This window comes from Hemicordylus capensis, chromosome 3, assembly GCF_027244095.1.
Source record: "Hemicordylus capensis ecotype Gifberg chromosome 3, rHemCap1.1.pri, whole genome shotgun sequence".
NCBI classification, from domain to species: domain Eukaryota; kingdom Metazoa; phylum Chordata; class Lepidosauria; order Squamata; family Cordylidae; genus Hemicordylus; species Hemicordylus capensis.
Window position 1 is genome coordinate 284,697,260 of NC_069659.1, and position 18,682 is coordinate 284,715,941.

The 18,682-nt window shown below is 47.0% G+C and overlaps 1 protein-coding gene across 2 annotated transcripts in view; it reads right to left on the reverse strand.

Annotated features, from left to right (window-relative positions):
- PDZD7 (PDZ domain containing 7) overlaps nt 1-18,682 on the reverse strand; it is a 58,792-nt gene that overhangs the window by 7,272 nt on the left and 32,838 nt on the right. For both annotated transcript variants that reach the window (XM_053306595.1, XM_053306596.1), the window contains 7 exons: nt 18,314-18,499; nt 14,257-14,432; nt 12,071-12,162; nt 10,904-10,995; nt 9,262-9,333; nt 6,799-7,413; nt 4,335-4,435 (listed from right to left, as the gene is read on the reverse strand). In XM_053306595.1, the coding sequence (XP_053162570.1) occupies nt 4,335-4,435; nt 6,799-7,413; nt 9,262-9,333; nt 10,904-10,995; nt 12,071-12,162; nt 14,257-14,432; nt 18,314-18,499 (1,334 nt within the window). The remainder of the gene's footprint in view (nt 1-4,334; nt 4,436-6,798; nt 7,414-9,261; nt 9,334-10,903; nt 10,996-12,070; nt 12,163-14,256; nt 14,433-18,313; nt 18,500-18,682) is intronic.

Sequence of the window (18,682 nt, forward strand, 5' to 3'; positions counted from 1 at the left end):
CCAGACCCCTTGCCTGCCTTCTTTGTTGCTCTGGATTACCGTGCTCTCATGCTCCTCTTGGCGCAGTCGACCTTGCAGCAAGGCCCTGATGGCTTGACTGACGCCACACCTCCCCCCCATGTCACAACTGTTCTAGTTTCCCATGAGCAAAGGCCGGGCTTGGAACGGGTGATTTGGGCCTCAGCTATTTGTCCCATCGGCCCGGCCAGGACAGTTAAAGGCGGCGCCAGAGAGGATGGTCCTGAGATGGCTGCACAGTCCAGCTCTGTGTTGTGTGTGTGTGGTGGTGGATTTATTAGAGCCACAGCTGTTGCTGCCATCTGGGCCAAATCAGAAGGGTTATAATTCCCCAAAGTATCCTGGCGCTCTCGATTGCCTCGATGGGTCTCACAGCCTACCAGAGGGAGACCTGGAGCATCATCCTCATGATTCTTTGTGGTTGTGCAGCCTGGCGACGGTGAGGACCTAGCAGTGCTTGGTGCACCATTGGAAGGTATGCACAGTTGAAATTGAATGCTAGTATTCCTCTAAGGGACAATCATGTTATGGATCTTGGGCCCCGGTCACTGCATAGTTGAGAGAGACCGACTCCAGAGACAGAAGGTAAGGATTGCAAAGTCGAAGGAGGTAAAAAAAAAGTTTTTGAAAGTGAGGTTGAAAATGAAGGAATATTGAAGGAAGTAATAGATGAAATAACCAGTTGGAAGATATAAAGAGCAAGGCTTTTGAAAAAGAGATAGATAAGGCTGCCTCTGTAACTGGATGCAGAAATACAGGAACTGGGCAGGGTTGTCCTTCCCAGGCTTTTAAAGCGTTGTTAGCTATTTTGCACAGTCCTGCTCCTGGAGCTTGTGGGAAGGATTACCCAGATGAGATGCCCTCATCCCACTGCAAAGGAGGAGGTAGTGAAGTACTTGCTACTCTACCTTATCACTGAGTGTAGATCGGAAATCAATCAGGGTTTTTAGAGGATCTCCAGTGACATAGGCCCTAATAATGGGAATAGTGTTTGATACTACTTCCAAATGGTATAACCTATGGAGGCAAAACATTTGTGAAGCCAGTGGGAGGAAAGAGACCTGCACACTAAATACAGAACTGGGATTGTTTTGGGTCCCACTCTGCGTGATTGAGCAAAGCTTCCAGCTGCTGTACCTAGAGAGCAAACATCTCAATATGCAAGGATGGCAAAGGAAAACAAGGAAAGGATGTGATTTGGACAAGGATGTAGCTCCAATTTCCAACAGGGAAGAGAATTCAGAGATGCTTTCCTTCAAATTGTTGCTAAGAGATAAGGCAGTGGTTATCAAACTGTGCTCTGGGAATGGTGTATACAGGCTTTCTCAGAAACTCATTGGGTTCCTTACCGGAAAGATCATTAACTAAAGACAGCCATCTATCATAAATAGAGGCTGGACAATAGAGACCTTCTGTTAGGGATGTTGCAGCAGTTTCTGGCACTGATCAGGTTGTTAGACTAGAAGACCTCCAAAGTGCCTTCCAACTTCAAAATGCTATTATTCCACAAGGGCACAATTCCCCGAAAGATGGGTGTGCACTTGCAGGAGACTGTTGGGTGCATTCTAGTTCGTGTGAGTGGGGCGACACTAAAGACCCAACAGGCCAGTGACCCACATCAACAGAATATGCACTTCTGAATGTATCCCAGAATCCTCTGCATCATGCTGGGGTTCTTCAACTGATATGGAAAGGGTTACCAAGGTCCAGCATTTAAAAACCATTGACATATAAAGGGAGCTGAATTGCATGCACCATTCTTGGGGGGGGGGAGAATGGTTTCCTCTACTAGGTCCAAGTTTTACAATGGAAACTCTGTCTAGAGCAGAGTGCCACACCCAGGTTAGAACCATGGGTCTTGGTAAACAGGGAAGCAAGGGAGACTTGGGTGCTTGAGTACTGGTAGTGTGACTCTTGTCTACAGAAAAGGCCCTCAGCCAGTCTGCCTTTTCTTTTTTTCAGGCACTACTTGTGCAAGCAGTACACCTTTGTGTTCTGTATGTTTTCCATGAAGCTACAAGTCTGAAATAAGAGAATGGCCAGACCTCTGTGTACAGTGTAAAGCACGAGCGGAGTTGGAATGAGATTTCTGACCTGTTTCTCCCTCAGTTGAAGTGTCTCTGGCTGGGCTTGGGGTCAGCCCATGGACACACACACACAAGCTATGACGCTGCATGGTAAGCTTTAGGCCTCCATCCTGCACCTGCCACTAGGCTCACCTGTGTTTTCAGTCAGCCATTCCTCCCTGCCCCAGCAACCTGGGACAATTAGGCTTTTATATGAGCCACCTAGCAAACTGGGCTCCCAACCCCCTCAGCGAAGAGGCCAGCAAAGGGGAAATCTAATTACAGCTGCTCCCGGGGACAGATGAAAAGTTGCATGGTGGGCGGGCAGGCTGGCGAAGGCCCACAATGGCTCTTTGTCATTGCCCAGCCTCATTACAGAGCCCTTGTGAAATGCCGCAGAGAGCCCTAAACCATGGGGGACCATGGTTTATCCTGAAAAGCACAATGGGGTGTGTATGTGTGTCTCTGGGCCCCTGGCCTCATTATTGGACAAAGCACAATGAGATTTGTTTTGTGTGGGTAGTGGCGATCTTTTTGAAGTGTAGAGCTACACAGGGAGGTTGATGTCAAGTGGGGGGATGCCCAGTGGATGCATGGCTCTTCCACCCAGGCAGGAATGAGGCCGGGTTGCCTGCCCCATTCAGAAGAGGGTGGGAGGATTCCTCACTTGGCCACCAGGACATGCTTGTTTTGTTGTCAGGAATTAGGTCACTAGTGATTTTGTAATTCCTTCGAGAAGTTTTGATCACTCATGATGTGATGTAAACATGATGATCCACGTGGCTTACAATTTCTTGGATTTTCTCTACTGGGTGAACTAGAGATTCCATTTTATACGTGTGTGTGATTATGTATTGTGGGTAATTGTTTTTCAGAGTAGTAATCTGGAATAAAGTGGGATTATTTTATAGATATGCCATGAAGCCTAGCAGCCAGGTTGTCTTAGTGAAACTCTTACCTCTGGGCAGCAAGAGAAGCCAGAATAACACTGATGGGATTGATATAGTACTTCCTTTGTATAGTTTTGACCAGCTCAAATTTCATGGTTTTTTAAAAACTACTCATTTTATCTTCCCAAGGAAAATCAATAAGTACCATTTGTATTTTTTTAGATTAAAATTGTTTCATCAATATTCTACATAGTGCAGGAGAATTCGCCCAGTTAAGTTTTAGCTGCCTATTAAATTTTTTATTGCTGGGAAGGCAATGTGTTAATATGGAGTGGTAGGAACAGAGAAGTATGTTTAGTGGGTAATGCTCATTAATGTGATGCCATACATACAACTGCAGCCTATGTATATTTGAGAGTAAATGCCATTTAATTCAGTAGAGCTCACTTCTGACTAAAACATACATAGGATTTGGCTGAATGAACAGTGTTGTAGAAGGGCCAGAGTACTTCTACAGAGGGGGAGGGCAGAGACTAGAGAGCAAAGCAGGAGTGTGAGGAATAGGAGAGTAGAAGGATTGTTGTCTGCTCTAATACAAGCTCCCTGTCTGACCTTGGACAAGTTGCTTCCCTGCTAGTACTGAGGGAAGGTGCTATCCTGCTGTCCTGGGATGGGATGGCAGTAGGAGCTGACTGTGCAAATCCTGGTTCCCAGTGGAGTTTCTGAAGCAAGCAGTTGCTTTATGTTCTAGCTGGCACAAATTGCTTCAGAAAGGGGATGGAAAAATAAACATGGTTTGCCCCATCCTGAAGAAGCCCTGTATGCTGCTGAAAGCAAGCAGTGGAAGAACACACAACTATTCAGAAATCTGAACCATCTACTTTTATGAACATACAAAATTGCCGTATTAAGTCAGCCCATGTTTCCACCTACTACAGCTGCTCGCCTCAGGGGTCTTTCCCAGTTTCAGACGGGTTAAGCCTGGCCTTTCCACCTATATAAAGCACACACTCTAGTCACTGAGCTACAGCCCCTAATCTTGAACAGTAGGTTGTTCGGTTGTCTGAAGTAGATGGTGGGGTTGTGTGGTTTGATCGTAGCACTGACCAGGGGTGGCCAACTTGAGGCTTTCCAGCTGTTAGACTACAACTCCCATCACCCCCAGCTGTAGTTTATTGCAGCTGGAGATGTTGGGAGATGTAGTCCAACAGCAGCTGGAGAGTCTCAGAATGGCCACCCCTGAACTAGAGCATTCTACTTAGCTGCGGGAGGTGGGGGCAGACCCTGTGCCAGCTATGTAAAATAAAATAAATAAATAAATGAAGGCCATCCATTTTTGTTCTCCCTCTGCTCCATTTACCTCCAGCTCTCCACTCAGGAATGCTGCTCCTCCAGGAAAGATCTTCTCAATCTTCACCATTGGCTGGACTTTGGATTCTATTCCACCTGAAATGCTAATCCCTGAAAAGCATAATGGTGCTGTGAGTGCTGAGGATCCCATGGGACAGATTAATGAGCCAAAGTAGTCATTGCCACCACAATCCCACCCTACTGTAGCTGACCCTCTAGACCAGAGATTCTCAACGTTGGCTCCCCAGATCTTATTGGACTTCAGCTCCCATAATCCCCAGCCCCAATGGCCTTGGTTGGGGATTATAGGGGTTGAAGTCCAACAACATCTGGGGACCCAAAGTTGAGAACCCCTGCTCTAGACAGCTACTCCACTAATTCCTAACTGAACAACAAAAAGTGCCAGAGAGTCCTTGTCTGTGAGACAATAGTCCTATTCACACATTCTGCTAGACCAGGGCTGCTCAGTAGTAATAATCATCCCTGACTATTGGCCACTGTGGTTGGGAATTATGGGAACTGTAGTCCAAAAACAGTTTGAGAGCTGAAGTTCAGCAGCCTTGTGCTAAACATATATACAGCCTGTGTACAGTGTATGCATATACAGATCTATACATGTGTATAGCCTTCGAATATTATGTTTAATGCACATACTGTACGCTTTCTATGTGTATCCTGCATTTGTGGGATCTTGGACCCAGGTTCAGTTTTAAACTGAATGCATGCAGAGTCATTCACACAAACATATGTGGGTGTACAGACATGTACGCATACAGTGTAATGTGTGCATAGGGCTGACGGCAGCCTCACAACAACCTATGCATCAGAACGTACAACTTGGTGTAATATATCCTTACTTATGCCCACACTCTTGCTGCAATCCCTGAGCAATGTTTGCTTTTCCTGACCTTGTGATGTAGAGAGGAGGACCCATCAGAGAGGTTTTCCATTACCATATTTACTCCACCAGACTGACAGCTTTTGCCAGACAGATACGATGTCTTCATAATATTACCATTGCTTGCTGCACTGACAGGCCTCTTAAATACACTCAATAGAACAATCCTATTTCCTGTGGAATCTAATTCTAAATAAGTTTTAACCACACTATTATCAGTCCTCCAAGCAATGATGGAGAAGTGGATAGACCTACCAAATGTATAAAGAGAGTTCTGGGTTTCTCCTTGTCATACCAGAGGCATGTGAATTACATTATTTGTTCACTACATGAGGGTATAAACATTCAGGATAGCAAGCCACTATTATGTTACTGCCAAGTTGGAAGAAGATTGTAACAGCTACCAGCTTGGTTGGAGGTGAGTGGAGGGAATGACTTTCTGGTGTGTGAACACAAAAGTAGCCCTCTTTATATCTTTCAGTGCAGTGCAGCCTGAAGTCGAAGGTCTGATCTAGTCACTCAGCAAGCCCATCACTCTCTGGGAGATACACCTTGAAATTGTTTCCCTGGGAAATTGTGGGAGTCACTCAGGAGAGAGAAAGGGGCTGAGCTCCCTGCTCCATTTTAGAAACAGAGGAAGCTGCCTTATACCAAGTCAGACCATTGGCCCATCTAGCTCAGTATTGTCTACTCTATACAGACTCTCCAGGATTTAAGATGTCCTGTAAGCCCTACCTGGATATTAATTAATTAATTATTAATCAAATTTGTACACCGCCCCAAACTTTCATCTCTGGGCAGTTAACAATTGCATAAAACAAGTTAAAAATATATACAAAAACTTAAAACAATTTAACAATTTAAAAATCACCTACAAATTAAAACCTTAAAATTTTAAAGAACTGAAAAAGCTTGGGTGAAGAGGTGGGTTTTCAAATGCTTTTTTAAAATTGTCAGAGATGGGGAGGATTGTATCTCAGTAGGGAGCGCATTCTACAGTCTTGGGGCAGCAACCGAGAAAGTCCATCCCCATTTGGCCACCAGCCGAACTGGCGGCAACTGGAGATGGATCTCTCCAGATGACCTCCATGGGCGGTGGGGCTCATAATGAAGAAGGCGTTCTCTTAGATACCCAAGGCCTAAGCCATTTAGGGCTTTATAACCAGCACTTTGTATTTTGCCCAGAAACCTACTGGCAGCCAGTGTAACTCTTATCAGCAAAGGAGTGATGTGGTCTCTCCTAGATGACCCAGAGACCACTGCATTCTGTACCACCTGAAGCTTCCGGACTACGTACAAAGGCAGCCCCACACAGAGCGCATTGCAGAAGTCAAGTCTGGAGGTTACCAACATATGTACCACTGTTCTGAGGTTGTTCATCTCAAGAAACGGACGCAGCTGGCGTATCAGCCGAAGATGATAGAAAGCCCCTCTGGCCACCTCTTGACATATGTTGTATATGTCAAGGATTGAACCTGGGACCTTCTGTCTGCAAAGCAGATGCTCTGCCCCATCCCCATGTTGAATGTATATTTAAGCCTGTTCCGCTCCAGAGGCTGTTGGAGCCTTCACTTACCCAACGACTGCTTGTTCTTGGACAGACTGACAGTCACTAGCTCGTACTCTTCCTCAAAGTCATTGGGCCCATTTTGGAGCAGAACATCTGGGTCTGCATCTCCTTTCTCTGCTCTTCCCACCTTGCCAGCAGGTGGGGTCTCCTTGAAGAGCTGCGAGAGCTGAGGCCGAGCTCTGCGTGGTCTGTTGATCACAGAGTACAGGGTATCCTTGTTGTGCTGGGCTTCTCCCTGTGACCCCCACGCAGCAGCCTTGCTGTGGCTTGACTTTGGTGTACGAGGCCTCCCTCGGCCGGGTCGTCCATCCCCTTGCTCCAGGGTTTGCCCTGATGTTTCCTGAGCAGACACTGTGTGTCGGGGGCTCACTGATGTTTTTGTGGACTTAGACAGAAACCAGTTCGGCTGCTTCCCACTAGCCACTGAGGAGGAGGCACTATGGGAAGCGTAAGCATCCACTGGCACATCAGGAAGAGGGGTGTAGCTTCGAGAGTGAGTCCGTCTGGGGCTGGGAGTGAGCTGGAGTCTTGTCATCCCATCCTTCACCGCCGTCATCTCTTCCTCCTCTTCCTCTCCCTTCTCATTGGTTACTGGCTTCAGAAGGAAGCCGCCCCTGAAATCTGCAAGCAGAGTTACTGGATGTTACCATGAGCACCCTTCTTTTCCTAGCAGCCTTCTCATGGCGAACCTTTGAATTGGGGAAATTTACTCATTTATTACATTTATATACCACCTTTCCACAAAATAGTGCTCAAGGCCGTGACCAGTAGGCCATGGAAAACACATCACGTGTGTTTTTGCTTGAAGTGAACTTGTGGCAATGACTGGAAGTACTAGATCTTGAGGGACTCTGTGGCCCCAGATATTGATATTGGTTCATTTTACTTATACTTATTATATGTATGCCCTGCTTTTCAGCCAGAATTGGCTCTCAGAGCAGCGTACAACTACAGTGTACAATAAAGTACCACATTTTAGAGCTAGATGAAGGTGTTTATGGTAGTCTCTTCTGTTCCTTGGCAGCAGATGAAATAGGAAGCTGCTTTCTACCAAAGCAGACCATTGGTCCATCTGTCTCAGTATTGTCTACACAGACTGGCAGCAGCTTCTCCAAGGTTGTGGACAGGAGTCTCTCTCAGCCCTATCTTAGAGATGCCAGGGAGGGAACTTGGAACCTTTTGCATGCAAGCATGCAGATGCTCTTCCCAGATTCCTATCCGCTAAGGGGGATATCTTACAGTGCTCACAGGTAGTCTCCCATTCAAATGCAAACCAGGGTGGACCCTGCTTAGCAAAGGGGGAAATGCATGCTTGCTGCCACAAGACCAGCTTTCAGTTCAGGTTCTAGGTTCTTCCCTCCAGAAGGGGGTGGGAAGGTAGAAAGAGCTGCAGATGGTCTCAGAGGCTGACTGATGGTAAAAATGCCAGCCCATAGGAGCAGCCTTTCTGATAATCTGCAGTATTCTGGACCATGGCGCTTGATAACATAGGGCTCTTCAGGTGGCACTAAAATGTGGGATATGCAAAATTTTTGTGCAGGTTTTACACACAATCTTACTCGCCATACAGGTGCTCCTGCAGGCTTACCCTCTATACACATGCTGAGCAGGGTCCTTGCATAATTTTTACAGCTCCACCTGCTGGCCAAGTCTTGCATTCTGAGAAGATCCCACCCACTACTTTTGTGGTGACTGGGGAAAGGGATGGGCTCCGCTTGGAATGCAAGAGCTCACCAGCAAGTGGTGAAAACTGTGCAGGTCCATGTTGGTGTGTGTGTGTACAGAGTGTATGATCATGTTGGGAAGGACCACAGAAGCTTGCAGGAGTGTCTGTCTGGCGAATAAGATTGTGCTTGGGACTTGCATGAAAGCTTTGCAGACCCCACATTTTATTGCCATCTGGAAGAGCACATAGTCCAGATTCCAGGCTTTCCCTTCTAGATGCACAGGGTAGAAGAAGTTTCAGGTGGACTCAGTATTGTGCATTGCAGCTCTCTGTTGAGATTTGGAGAGTGTAGTTTTGTTCCCCCAAATCAAGCCTGGTCCTCCCCATTGACTGCAAGCTGTCATTCTCCTGACACCTTGCTATCCATGGCCCCTGATATCAGTAGTGGCCTTATGCCAAGTCAGACCAATGATCTCCCTACTCAACACTATCTCCCCAGTTGAGCAATGGGCTTGCCCACTCTGACTGCTTGAGGTCATTGGTCTAGGGGTACCATAATATCCAGGCCCCAGGCTTTTTTCAGTCCCCGTATGCCAAAACTCTGCACAAATCCAATAACTGAAATTAGAACATACCATGCAAATTAATGTTGTGCATATTCATGCAACCTGTAGAAATATATTCCAGAGCTAGAATTCAAAGTCTTTTCCCACAGTCCCCTCATCACGCTTAAGATGCTTAAATGGTTTTACTACATTTGAGCATGGTGTGGTGATGTGATGGTGTAAATGCAAGAGACTTACCAGGCACTGGGGTGATAAGGTGTCTCTTAGGAGGTGTTTCATGCTGTGCTGGACGGAGAGCAGGCGACCTCACTGTGAACAGGGGAAAGTAATTGAATCAACCTCTCTCCTACATTTGCTTTGCACAGTGCTTTAGGGTGGTATCCAGCAGGCTGTGCTTTCCTTGCTATTTTTTTTTATAACTTAAAAAAAAAAATGCTGCCCAGGCTAAACAGTCTCTGGAAGTTGTGCCTTCTGCCCTGGAAGCCCTATTCCTTAATCGTAGATATTTGGGAGCAAGCCACACCCATTCTGTGTTCATTCACTCACAGGGAAATGTGCTTTGTACAAGTAAAATAAAATTTAAACTGAACATTGATTGGCAGCAATTCTCCAAGGTTTCGGGCAGGAGTCTTTCTCAGACCTACCCAGGATGCCAGGGATTGAACCCAGGATCTTCTGCATGCAAAGCAGACACTGTACTACTGAACTACAGTCCTTTCCCAAGGTGGAAGGCAGGATTGGCTCCAGAGGCCATTGAAATTGGGCATTTGCTGGGTCCCCTAGACAGGTTCTGCCCCACTATCCTTACTCTGCATGGAGCATCCAAAGAGTTGAGAGGCTAGGCCAGAGAATCATCAATCTGCATGACCTGTCTCTTCCTAGTTAAATGGGCTCCATGAGGACATCTTGCCCCAAAGCTTACAAAATCCTTCACTGATTGAAGAGCTCCTATTAAACCCGGATTTCCTTTCTAGCCCTTGACAAATTCTATAATAGTCAGCTTCTTCACAGCAAGGCATGAGGAGGACATCACAGAAGCCAGGAGTGGGGTGGTGGCAGCAGCAGCTCTTGTTTCTAGATGCATGTCAGGTTGAAAGTGGCACATGAGTCTCTTACATGCTGGTCCTGGCAGCACATAGGAACATAAGAAGCTGCCATATACTGAGTCAGACCATTGGTCTATCTAGCTCAGTATTGTCTTCACAGACTGGCAGCGGCTTCTCCAAGGTTGCAGGCAGGAATCTCTCTCAGCCCTATCTTGGAGAAGCCAGGGGGGGAACTTGAAAACTTCTGTTCTTCCCAGAGCGGTTCCATCCCCTAAGGGAATATCTTACAGTGCTCACACTTCTAGTCTCATATGCAACCAGGGCGGACCCTGCTTAGTTAAGGGGAGAAGTCATGCTTGCTACCACAAGGCCAGCTCTCCTCTCCTAATTCCAAATTAGCACCAATTCCCAAGCAAAGTTGTTCAGCATGCCATGTTTGCCAGGCCAAAGGACTACGAGAGAGCATTGGGAGATGTGTGTTAAGCAAGTCTTGGTGTCTTTAAGGAGTGCTGAATGGAAATAAAAACATGTCACTAGACCCAACATTTTGATAGTTTCCAAGAAACATTGATTCAGCTTACAGTTTTTGTCCAAATCATCTTTATGGATCCTTTCCCCCACAACCCGCAAAAGGAGGAATTTTTAGAAGTACTTTTTTCATAGCAAACTATTTTAAATGAAATATTCTCCACTTGCTGTATTTAGCATCCATAAAATAAGAGAGGCCTTTGATGTTATCCCCACATTCACTACATGCAGAATATTAAAAAAGGCAAAGTGGGGGGCAAAGTGTCCCCTTCTATGCATGCAGTCCTGAGTGGCTCCTTTCTCACCTGTTCTACTCTTCAGCGCATCATAGGCTTCCAGCTCCATGGGCATGACCATGCTGTCAAAGCGGCCCAGATCTGTAGGGGTAATCACACTCCTGCAAAAACGAGAAGAGGAGATTCTCAGTGCATGGCCAATGTCAGCCCAAGTAATGCAGCTATTTCTGGAGAAGAACATGGCAAATGTTTTAACAGCCAAATTTATTCTAAAATATTTTTTATCCTGCCTTTTCCACAGGTTGAAGGCAGCTTACACAAAACTGTGAAAATAACAGTTAAGGCAGCAATCCATAAAACAGTCCAAAACTATTATTGGAAGGATCATAAAACTATCTCTTCAACAGAGTGCAATAAATTATAACAAAAGCCAGATACCACAGTACACTGAGCAGCAAGACAAGCACTAAAACCATTTTCAAAGACCTGCTTAAATAACGAGGTGTGGCTGCAGTGGTGATGCCCTTTGCCTCATACCAAGTGGCACCAGCTCTGTTTGGGCAAAAAGGAAACGCCACATTTGAACGGGGGCCTCAGTCCTGAACTGCAGCTTTGGCAAGCTCTCTTAAGCAGCCTTTCCCCTGCGCTAGCAGTATTAGGTGTCCAGAGGTGACTCTCTCCAGGAGTCACCGTGATGGTTGCGTCCTCAGCACATAGGGGTGGCCTTTCCATCAGGCAGGGTCAGGAAGTCACCTCCAGGTAGGCGCAACACACCGTTGTCCACTGCTGCTGCCTTCCTTGTCCAGCTGGTGGGGCATGTTGTTCATTTCTCCCTCCTTGATCCACTGAGGTGCACCTCTTCTTCCCCTGCCCCAATGAGCTATGAACAGCCCTGATGCCACTGCCTGGCTTGGTGGCAGGGGCGTAGCTAGGAGAGAGGGGGCCCGTGTTTGCCCCTTTCCCTGGCGGCCCCTCAGAGTGAGGGAGATACGAGATAGAGAAGAAAATAGGGAGGGATGGAGCTGGGCCCCCCGGGTTTTTTGAATCCATCCGCTCAAGTATAGCTATACCCCAGCTTGGTGGCATAGTCTGAGACACCTCGAGTGCTACTGTCACTGCCTCAGCAGTCTGGCCAGAGAATGCCAAGCACCTGCCCACTGACGCGAGGGAGGGGGCATAAGATTGTCTATCTCAAGCAGCACAATGCCTTGGACCACCCCTGCCTCCTGTTCCTACCTGATATCTCTGAGCAGCAGCAACTTCTCAGGCCGGTCCAGAATCGCCAGCAGTGGCCTCACCAGGTCTTCCACACCACCTTCATGGATATACTGTGGGGAAAAGCCACCCTCAGCAGAGACCAAAGAGCTGCCCTACCTTGCCCTTTGGTTCTGGGCAGCCTGCCGGTAGTCAGGTGTACGCTCCTCCATCCCTGTTACTGCTCTGCCCCTCAGCTCTCTCAGCAGGGCGTCACCCATGAGCTCCTCAGTTGTGCCTCCTCCTAAAGCCAGGTGGCACAACATCAGCCTTCCTTCCAGCTGCTGTTGGTAGTACTGTACTACAATTCCCATCATTCCCAGGCCCAGGGGCTAATAGTCAGGGATGATGCCAGTGGCAGACCAGCAAGAGCTGGAGGGCCAAATTTGTGCAGACCTGTCCTGAAATCTAGCTGTCCCTCTTCAAAGGCCTGGCTTCACGATACAATGGACCTCCATGGCCTCTCCAAAGACTATTTGAATTAGGGTATTATATATGCACATTAAAATCCCTAAGTATTTAAAGTTTGAATTAGGAAAGTCTTTATTAGCTGACAGGATGGCTGTCAAATCCCAACAGGATGGGACACGTAAGGATTATAATCCTACCCTCAGCACCAACCGCTTGTAGCAAAAAGGAAGCCTGATTCAGGGCTGTTGCAGTGTTGGCAGTCCTTGCCCTGCCTCTGGCTTTATTTATCCCTCCACACAACCCTCCTTACATTCTCTTTAGGGATTAATGACCTCTGAAGATGTACTAAATCCCCGCCCCCTTCCAAACAGTAAAATAATGTTAACCATGTGTTAGTTCAGAGCTCCCTCTAGCGTCCGCTGTGGGCACATTGAAGGCCAACATGAATGGTGGGGAAAGAGAGATGCCAATAGTTGAAACCGGTGGGCACCAGTGCTGCAATTGTCTCATTGACACAGTCATACTCATCTAAACCATCCTGCAGTGAATAACTGCCCTAGGTTAAATTCACCATAAGACACTGGCATAGGACAGACTTCAAACCAATGCTTTGCTGCACAAATATTAATACAAATCTATTGCTTCTGAAGTGTCACCAAAGCAAGTGCCAGTGAAACAAAGAAAAAGGGAGAGCATAAGAAGAGTCGTCCTTCCTCAGACTAGAGGTTCATGGAGTCCAACATCCTGTCTTGCATAGTGGCCAATGAGAACCAGATGCCTCTAGAAGAGCACAAGAAGTGGACGTATGAGTATTAAAGAGTTTTAAGTAAAGCCTTAACTCAGAGATGTGCAAATGTAACTGAGGACAGAATGAGGCAATTGATGCCTATAAATCCTAAGTGTCTGCAAGACATATAAATCAAAAGAGATATCAGCTGACATACAGAGCATGGAAGCACTGGTGCAGCAAGAGAGCAGCCCAACAGAACTTCTCAACTAAATGCAGCAGTGCAGGGAGAAAGTGGCAATTTTTGACAGCCTCCCCTTCCCTAGAAAGCCCTTTGTGCCACCCAGAAATGTGTCTCTGATGGACATGATGTAGGTTGGCCAGCCTGAGGCTCTCCAATTATTGCTGGATTACAGTTCCTATCATCCCCAACTACAACTTATTGAAGGGAGTTGCACAGTCCAACAACAGCTGAAGAACCTGGTCGTCTCTGCTGTAGAGTCTATATCCAGCTGCCCCATGTGGCAGACTGTTGAACTGCAGCAGCCTTTCCAAATTACGGAACTCTCAAGCCTTGAACTGGCCTTGCCCAGTCAGGTTGGCAACTGGATATTGCCAGAGCAGGAAAGACTTAGCATTGCTTCCTGTTTGGATTAAGGTTTCGCTTCAGTCACAAGGTTCCCCCCCCCCCGGTGAGGAGTATCTGTTATCTCTCTGACTTGACTATTTGGTTTCTCTGATCTTTGCCTCTGTTCCTGACCTTTGACTTAATGGTTGACCCATGGCTTCTGGTCTGTCTACCTGGCCTGACCCTGGACTCTGTAGATCCTTGGATCCATACATGACCTGCGACTTGCTCTGTGATCCTGATCAGCCCTCCCAGTTCCTGGCCCCTGGCTTAGACTCTGGTTCTTGCCTATTCTCCTGCCCCTCGATTTCCAGTTGCCTGCCAGACCTGGCCGGTCTTGACCTCAGATCCTGCTCTGCTTAAAAGGAAGCTGCCCACAGTTCAGTCCAAGCAGTGTCTTACCCGGGAGCAGTGTCTCAGTACAGCTGCCACCTCATCCTCCATCAGCAGCTTCCTGGCCATGGCTTCAATAAGTAGCAAGTGGCTCTCTGTGGCTGAGCTGTGCTCGCTGCCATTGTGCTGGGGGAACGAGAGCATGGAATCCTTCACAGCCAGTGAGGTGAAAAAATGACCTTTTTCTGGGGAGAAACAACAGGAAAGACACAAACTGTGCCTGGGAATAGCAAGACATGGTGAGGCCATTAAGTCACCCAGAACTGCAAATCTGACGGGCATGCACATGCAATTGGATACCTAAGTGCAGCTTTCATTACAGGCCATTATGCCCCTTCCCACAAGCACAGCACACCTCTCCCAAGAAGTCCAATGTGGTACAGTGGTTAGAGTGCTAGAACTGCCCATGGGGAGTCCAGGTTCAAGTTCCCACTCAGCTTAGGGGACCTTGAATAAGTTGGTATTTCTTAGCTACCCCCCGAGGTAGCAGTTAGAGTAACACACCACTGTGAGCCATGAATGAAGGGAAACACATAGTGATCTATTTATGTTTTAATTTATGTGGTGAACAAGCTGCCTTGAGCAATTGTGGAAAGGCGGGGTATGGATAGTTTAATGAAGAAATCGATTGGGCTTGGTCCACGCTTCCCAAACCGGGTCTCTGGAACTGGGCTGTGGAATTTAAGAACTGTTTCATGTTTCCTGATGAATGGCTTGTCATGACCAATGTAATCCAGAACAGATTGGGAAAAATCTGATCCGGTGTTGAGCTCCTGATGCCTCAGTCCATGGTGAGGCAGATATATGGATCTCAGTCTGTAAAGCATTTTTGTTATGTATCAAAACACATTGCATAAAACTAATGAGTACTCTAGAGCAGCAGATTCAACATAACCAGCTACTCAGAACTGCAGGTTCATTTAAATATAAAGGCTGTTCTCACGATCGCCCAAAAGCAGGCTAAGGGAGCCTATCCCGCTTTGGGGCGATCGTGTGCTGCAATGGGAGCTGTGTGGCTCCTGCTAGCATCCATAAATACCCCTCCCCTTAAAGGAGGTTAACAGAGCGAGTGCTCCGTTAACCTCATCTTCTTGCTCATATGTTGCAGCGGCATGCGGCGACACACGAGTAGACCCCTGACTCATGCAGGGCATCCTGGAAGTTCCGGGGGCCACGTGGCCCCCGATCCCCGCAGCCCCCGCCAGCTCTGTGATGGAGCTGGCAGTTGTGTGGGTGGCCAATCTGGCCACCCAGGACTGCCTTTGGATCGCCTGCGGGGAGCTCTCCATGCAACCCCCCTTACAGCTCTTCAAACTAATCATGTGAAGAGCCTCATTGCCAAATCCTGCTTCATAGCTTATTTCAGCCAATCCCCATCGGAGCTTTATCCCATGATAGATGAACTGGTGACTTTCCCAGAGACCCTCAGTGAGCTCCATGGCTGAGTGAAGGTTTGAACCTGGAAGCACCCTCCACTCCACATCTTCCACTGTGCAACAATGGCTATTATGTACAGGAACACCGAGTGGCACTACAAGTCTGCACCATAGACAACATTTCCACCTGGAATGTTGCTAGTGTACAGTCGAGAAGGCACAGGTTTGGAGAAGTGATCATCAGCATCAATAGACGGATATTTATATACCACTTTTCAACAAAAGTTCCCAGAGCAGTTTACATAGAGAAATAGAAATAAAGATGGATCCCTGTCCCCAAAGGGCTCACAGTCTAAAAAGAAACATAAGATAGACACAAGCAACAGCCACTGGAGGGATGCTGAGCTGGGGCTGGATAGCACCCGTTGCTCTCCTCCTGCTCAATAAAGAGAATTACCACTTTTAAAAGAGACACACACACACACACACACACGAGTGACATGCTGTTGGCAAAGACACAGTCTGCACTCCTGCTCAGTTACCCCGTTTCAGGCTTCGGATAACAAACTTCTGTACAACGCTGACTGCAGGCAAGGGGGGTGGGGGGAGAGACCGAAGACGAAGTAATTAGAAATCTGTCTTGAAAATGGATGGATGAGAGTGGCAGTCATTTTGGACTGGCCTCTGTGTTGTGTGATGCAAAGAGAGAACAGGAAAAGACTGTGCATACATGAGCATTTTTGGGGAGGATACTTTTGTGTGTATGATCCTTTCAAGTTTGACAGTGCCTATATTCAGCCTGTGCTGGTGCCCTGCCAATCTGCATCACAGGGCCAGTATGGGCAATGTTTTTCTGTCAACTAAGGAGGCCTGCCAGAATACAAAACTCCTGTGCTACATTGTCCCAGATTTTCCAGATAATTCTAACACATCCAGTTCAATGAGAAAATGCTGAAGCAGGAGTCATGGCATCCTTTTAAGCAGATGTGACCCCTAGGCTATGTGTAAGTCTAGTACTGCCATCTTTTGACAAGTGATTAAAAACAACAAAGAGACTCATGGCACCTTAAAGACAAATATATTTATTGTAGCATGCAGTTTTGTGAATCCATAAATTGTGACTCATACCCAGAGGAGCTCTTACCTCTGGACTTCCGGGCCAAAGTCCAGGGCCTCCACAGCCCTTGGGTGCCCCCCCCCAATCCTCTTTAGTCTGTCCCAGATGGTGTGGTCGCCTGGCTGAGCATGATGATACTTAATTTGCAGGGGAGGGGGGCCTTCAAAGACCTTTAGGTCCAGGCTCCAAAATTAGGTGCACCTCTGCTCATACCTGCTCCAAATCAGAGAGACAGCACTGGGGAACTGTGTGCTTCTGCACTACAGCGGTTCATTCATCCAGCCTCTTCCCCTACTAGTCTTGGCAAAATTTGAAGTTTGCCTTACAGTAAATGGAAAAAATGGGCGGCCAAGTGGACTCTTGCAGCACAGAAATGGTGGGTGCTGTTCCTTAGTGAATTAGAGTTGTTAAAGCAACAGTCAGTGGGCATGTTCAGACATCACCATGTTTTATTCCACTCAACTGGTTTGTTTGTGTGTCTGTACCTGTGCCAGTCAACAAACTGGTTTGTTGGTCAGTCAAATGATGATCTGAACTCAAGGGTTGGATTGCTTATCCTAACCATGGTTTCATGTGATGTCAATACACCATGACCCAGAATAATGGAGTATTGTTTCAGCAGCTCCATCTTGCAGGGTTGTCTCACAGAGAGAGGAAAGCCTCAATTATGGGAGGTTAGGTAAACAGAGTGGGTGAAACCCAAACAAACCACAATATGGTAAAGTAAACCATGATTTGGTGATAATCTGTGACAGCAATCCAGGTGTATCAAATAAAGCTAAAATTACTGTGGTTCCACATGATATCTAAGCATGCCCAATCTCCACCCAGGAGTTAGCAACCCTAGTTGTGTTCACCTGGCAAAAAGGGCCCCCACCAGGGCCATTCAAGTAATGACATTTTCCCCTTTGGGCCAAACTTTATAAGGAGAAATGTTTTCAGCTAAAGCCAGCAGCAGATATTTCCTAATTCAGCTGCCTACAGCAGGCACATATCAATATCTAGATATGAACATAGGAAGCTGCCTTATACCGAGTCAGACCATTGGTCCATCTAGCTCAGCATTGTCTACACAGACTGGCAGCGGCTTCTCCAAGGTTGCAGGCAGAAGTGTCTCTCAGCCTATCTGGATTCCAGGGAGGGAACTTAGAACCTTCTGCATGCAAGGATTCAGGTGCTCTTCCCAGAGCAGCCCCATCCCCTAAGGGGAATACTTGAAAGTACTCACACATGTAGTCTCCCATCAAATGCAAACCAGGGCAGATCCTGCATAGCAGAGAGAATAATTCATGCTCACTACCACAAGACCAGCTCTCCTCCTCAAACAGATTTCTGTTGCAAACAATTTTTCCTGGATGCTGACCAGTAGTCACATTCAGTACCTTACAATCTAAATTCTACCTCACTCCTGTTCCCTTTGCAATACTTCCCAATAAAGGGGAGACTTCTGTTCTTAAAGACAGTGCCCTTCTAGGCCAAAGGGCATTGCTGCCATGCATAAGATTATAGTGAAACAGGACTGTTTCAAGAGCTAGAAATCTAGACAGTGCTAGAAATAGATGCTTTTAGTTACCTTTCTCCCCCTCAGACCGTGCTGGGGACTTGGTTCGTCTCTGTAACTCGGGTGACCCAGCTGCCGAGCTTTGCTTCCCTGACCGAGTACCCTTAAAGAACAGGTTCATGAAGGTTTTGGAGCGTTGGAGTGTGACCTTCTTCTCTGGGGCTGCTGGCTTCTCCTTCTTCCTCTGGCGTTTCTCCTCTGGAGAAAGAGACCAGGAAATTATACCAGAAGATCACAACCATGGGATAACATGAAATCTTATCTCCTCCCACTCTCTTTTAGCATCAGTACTTCTGCAGTGGATTACAGATACCATTTTAGAAGGGATAAGAATGTACCTGTAGACTTGATCATACCTTTCAACACTGTGTTATAAATGAG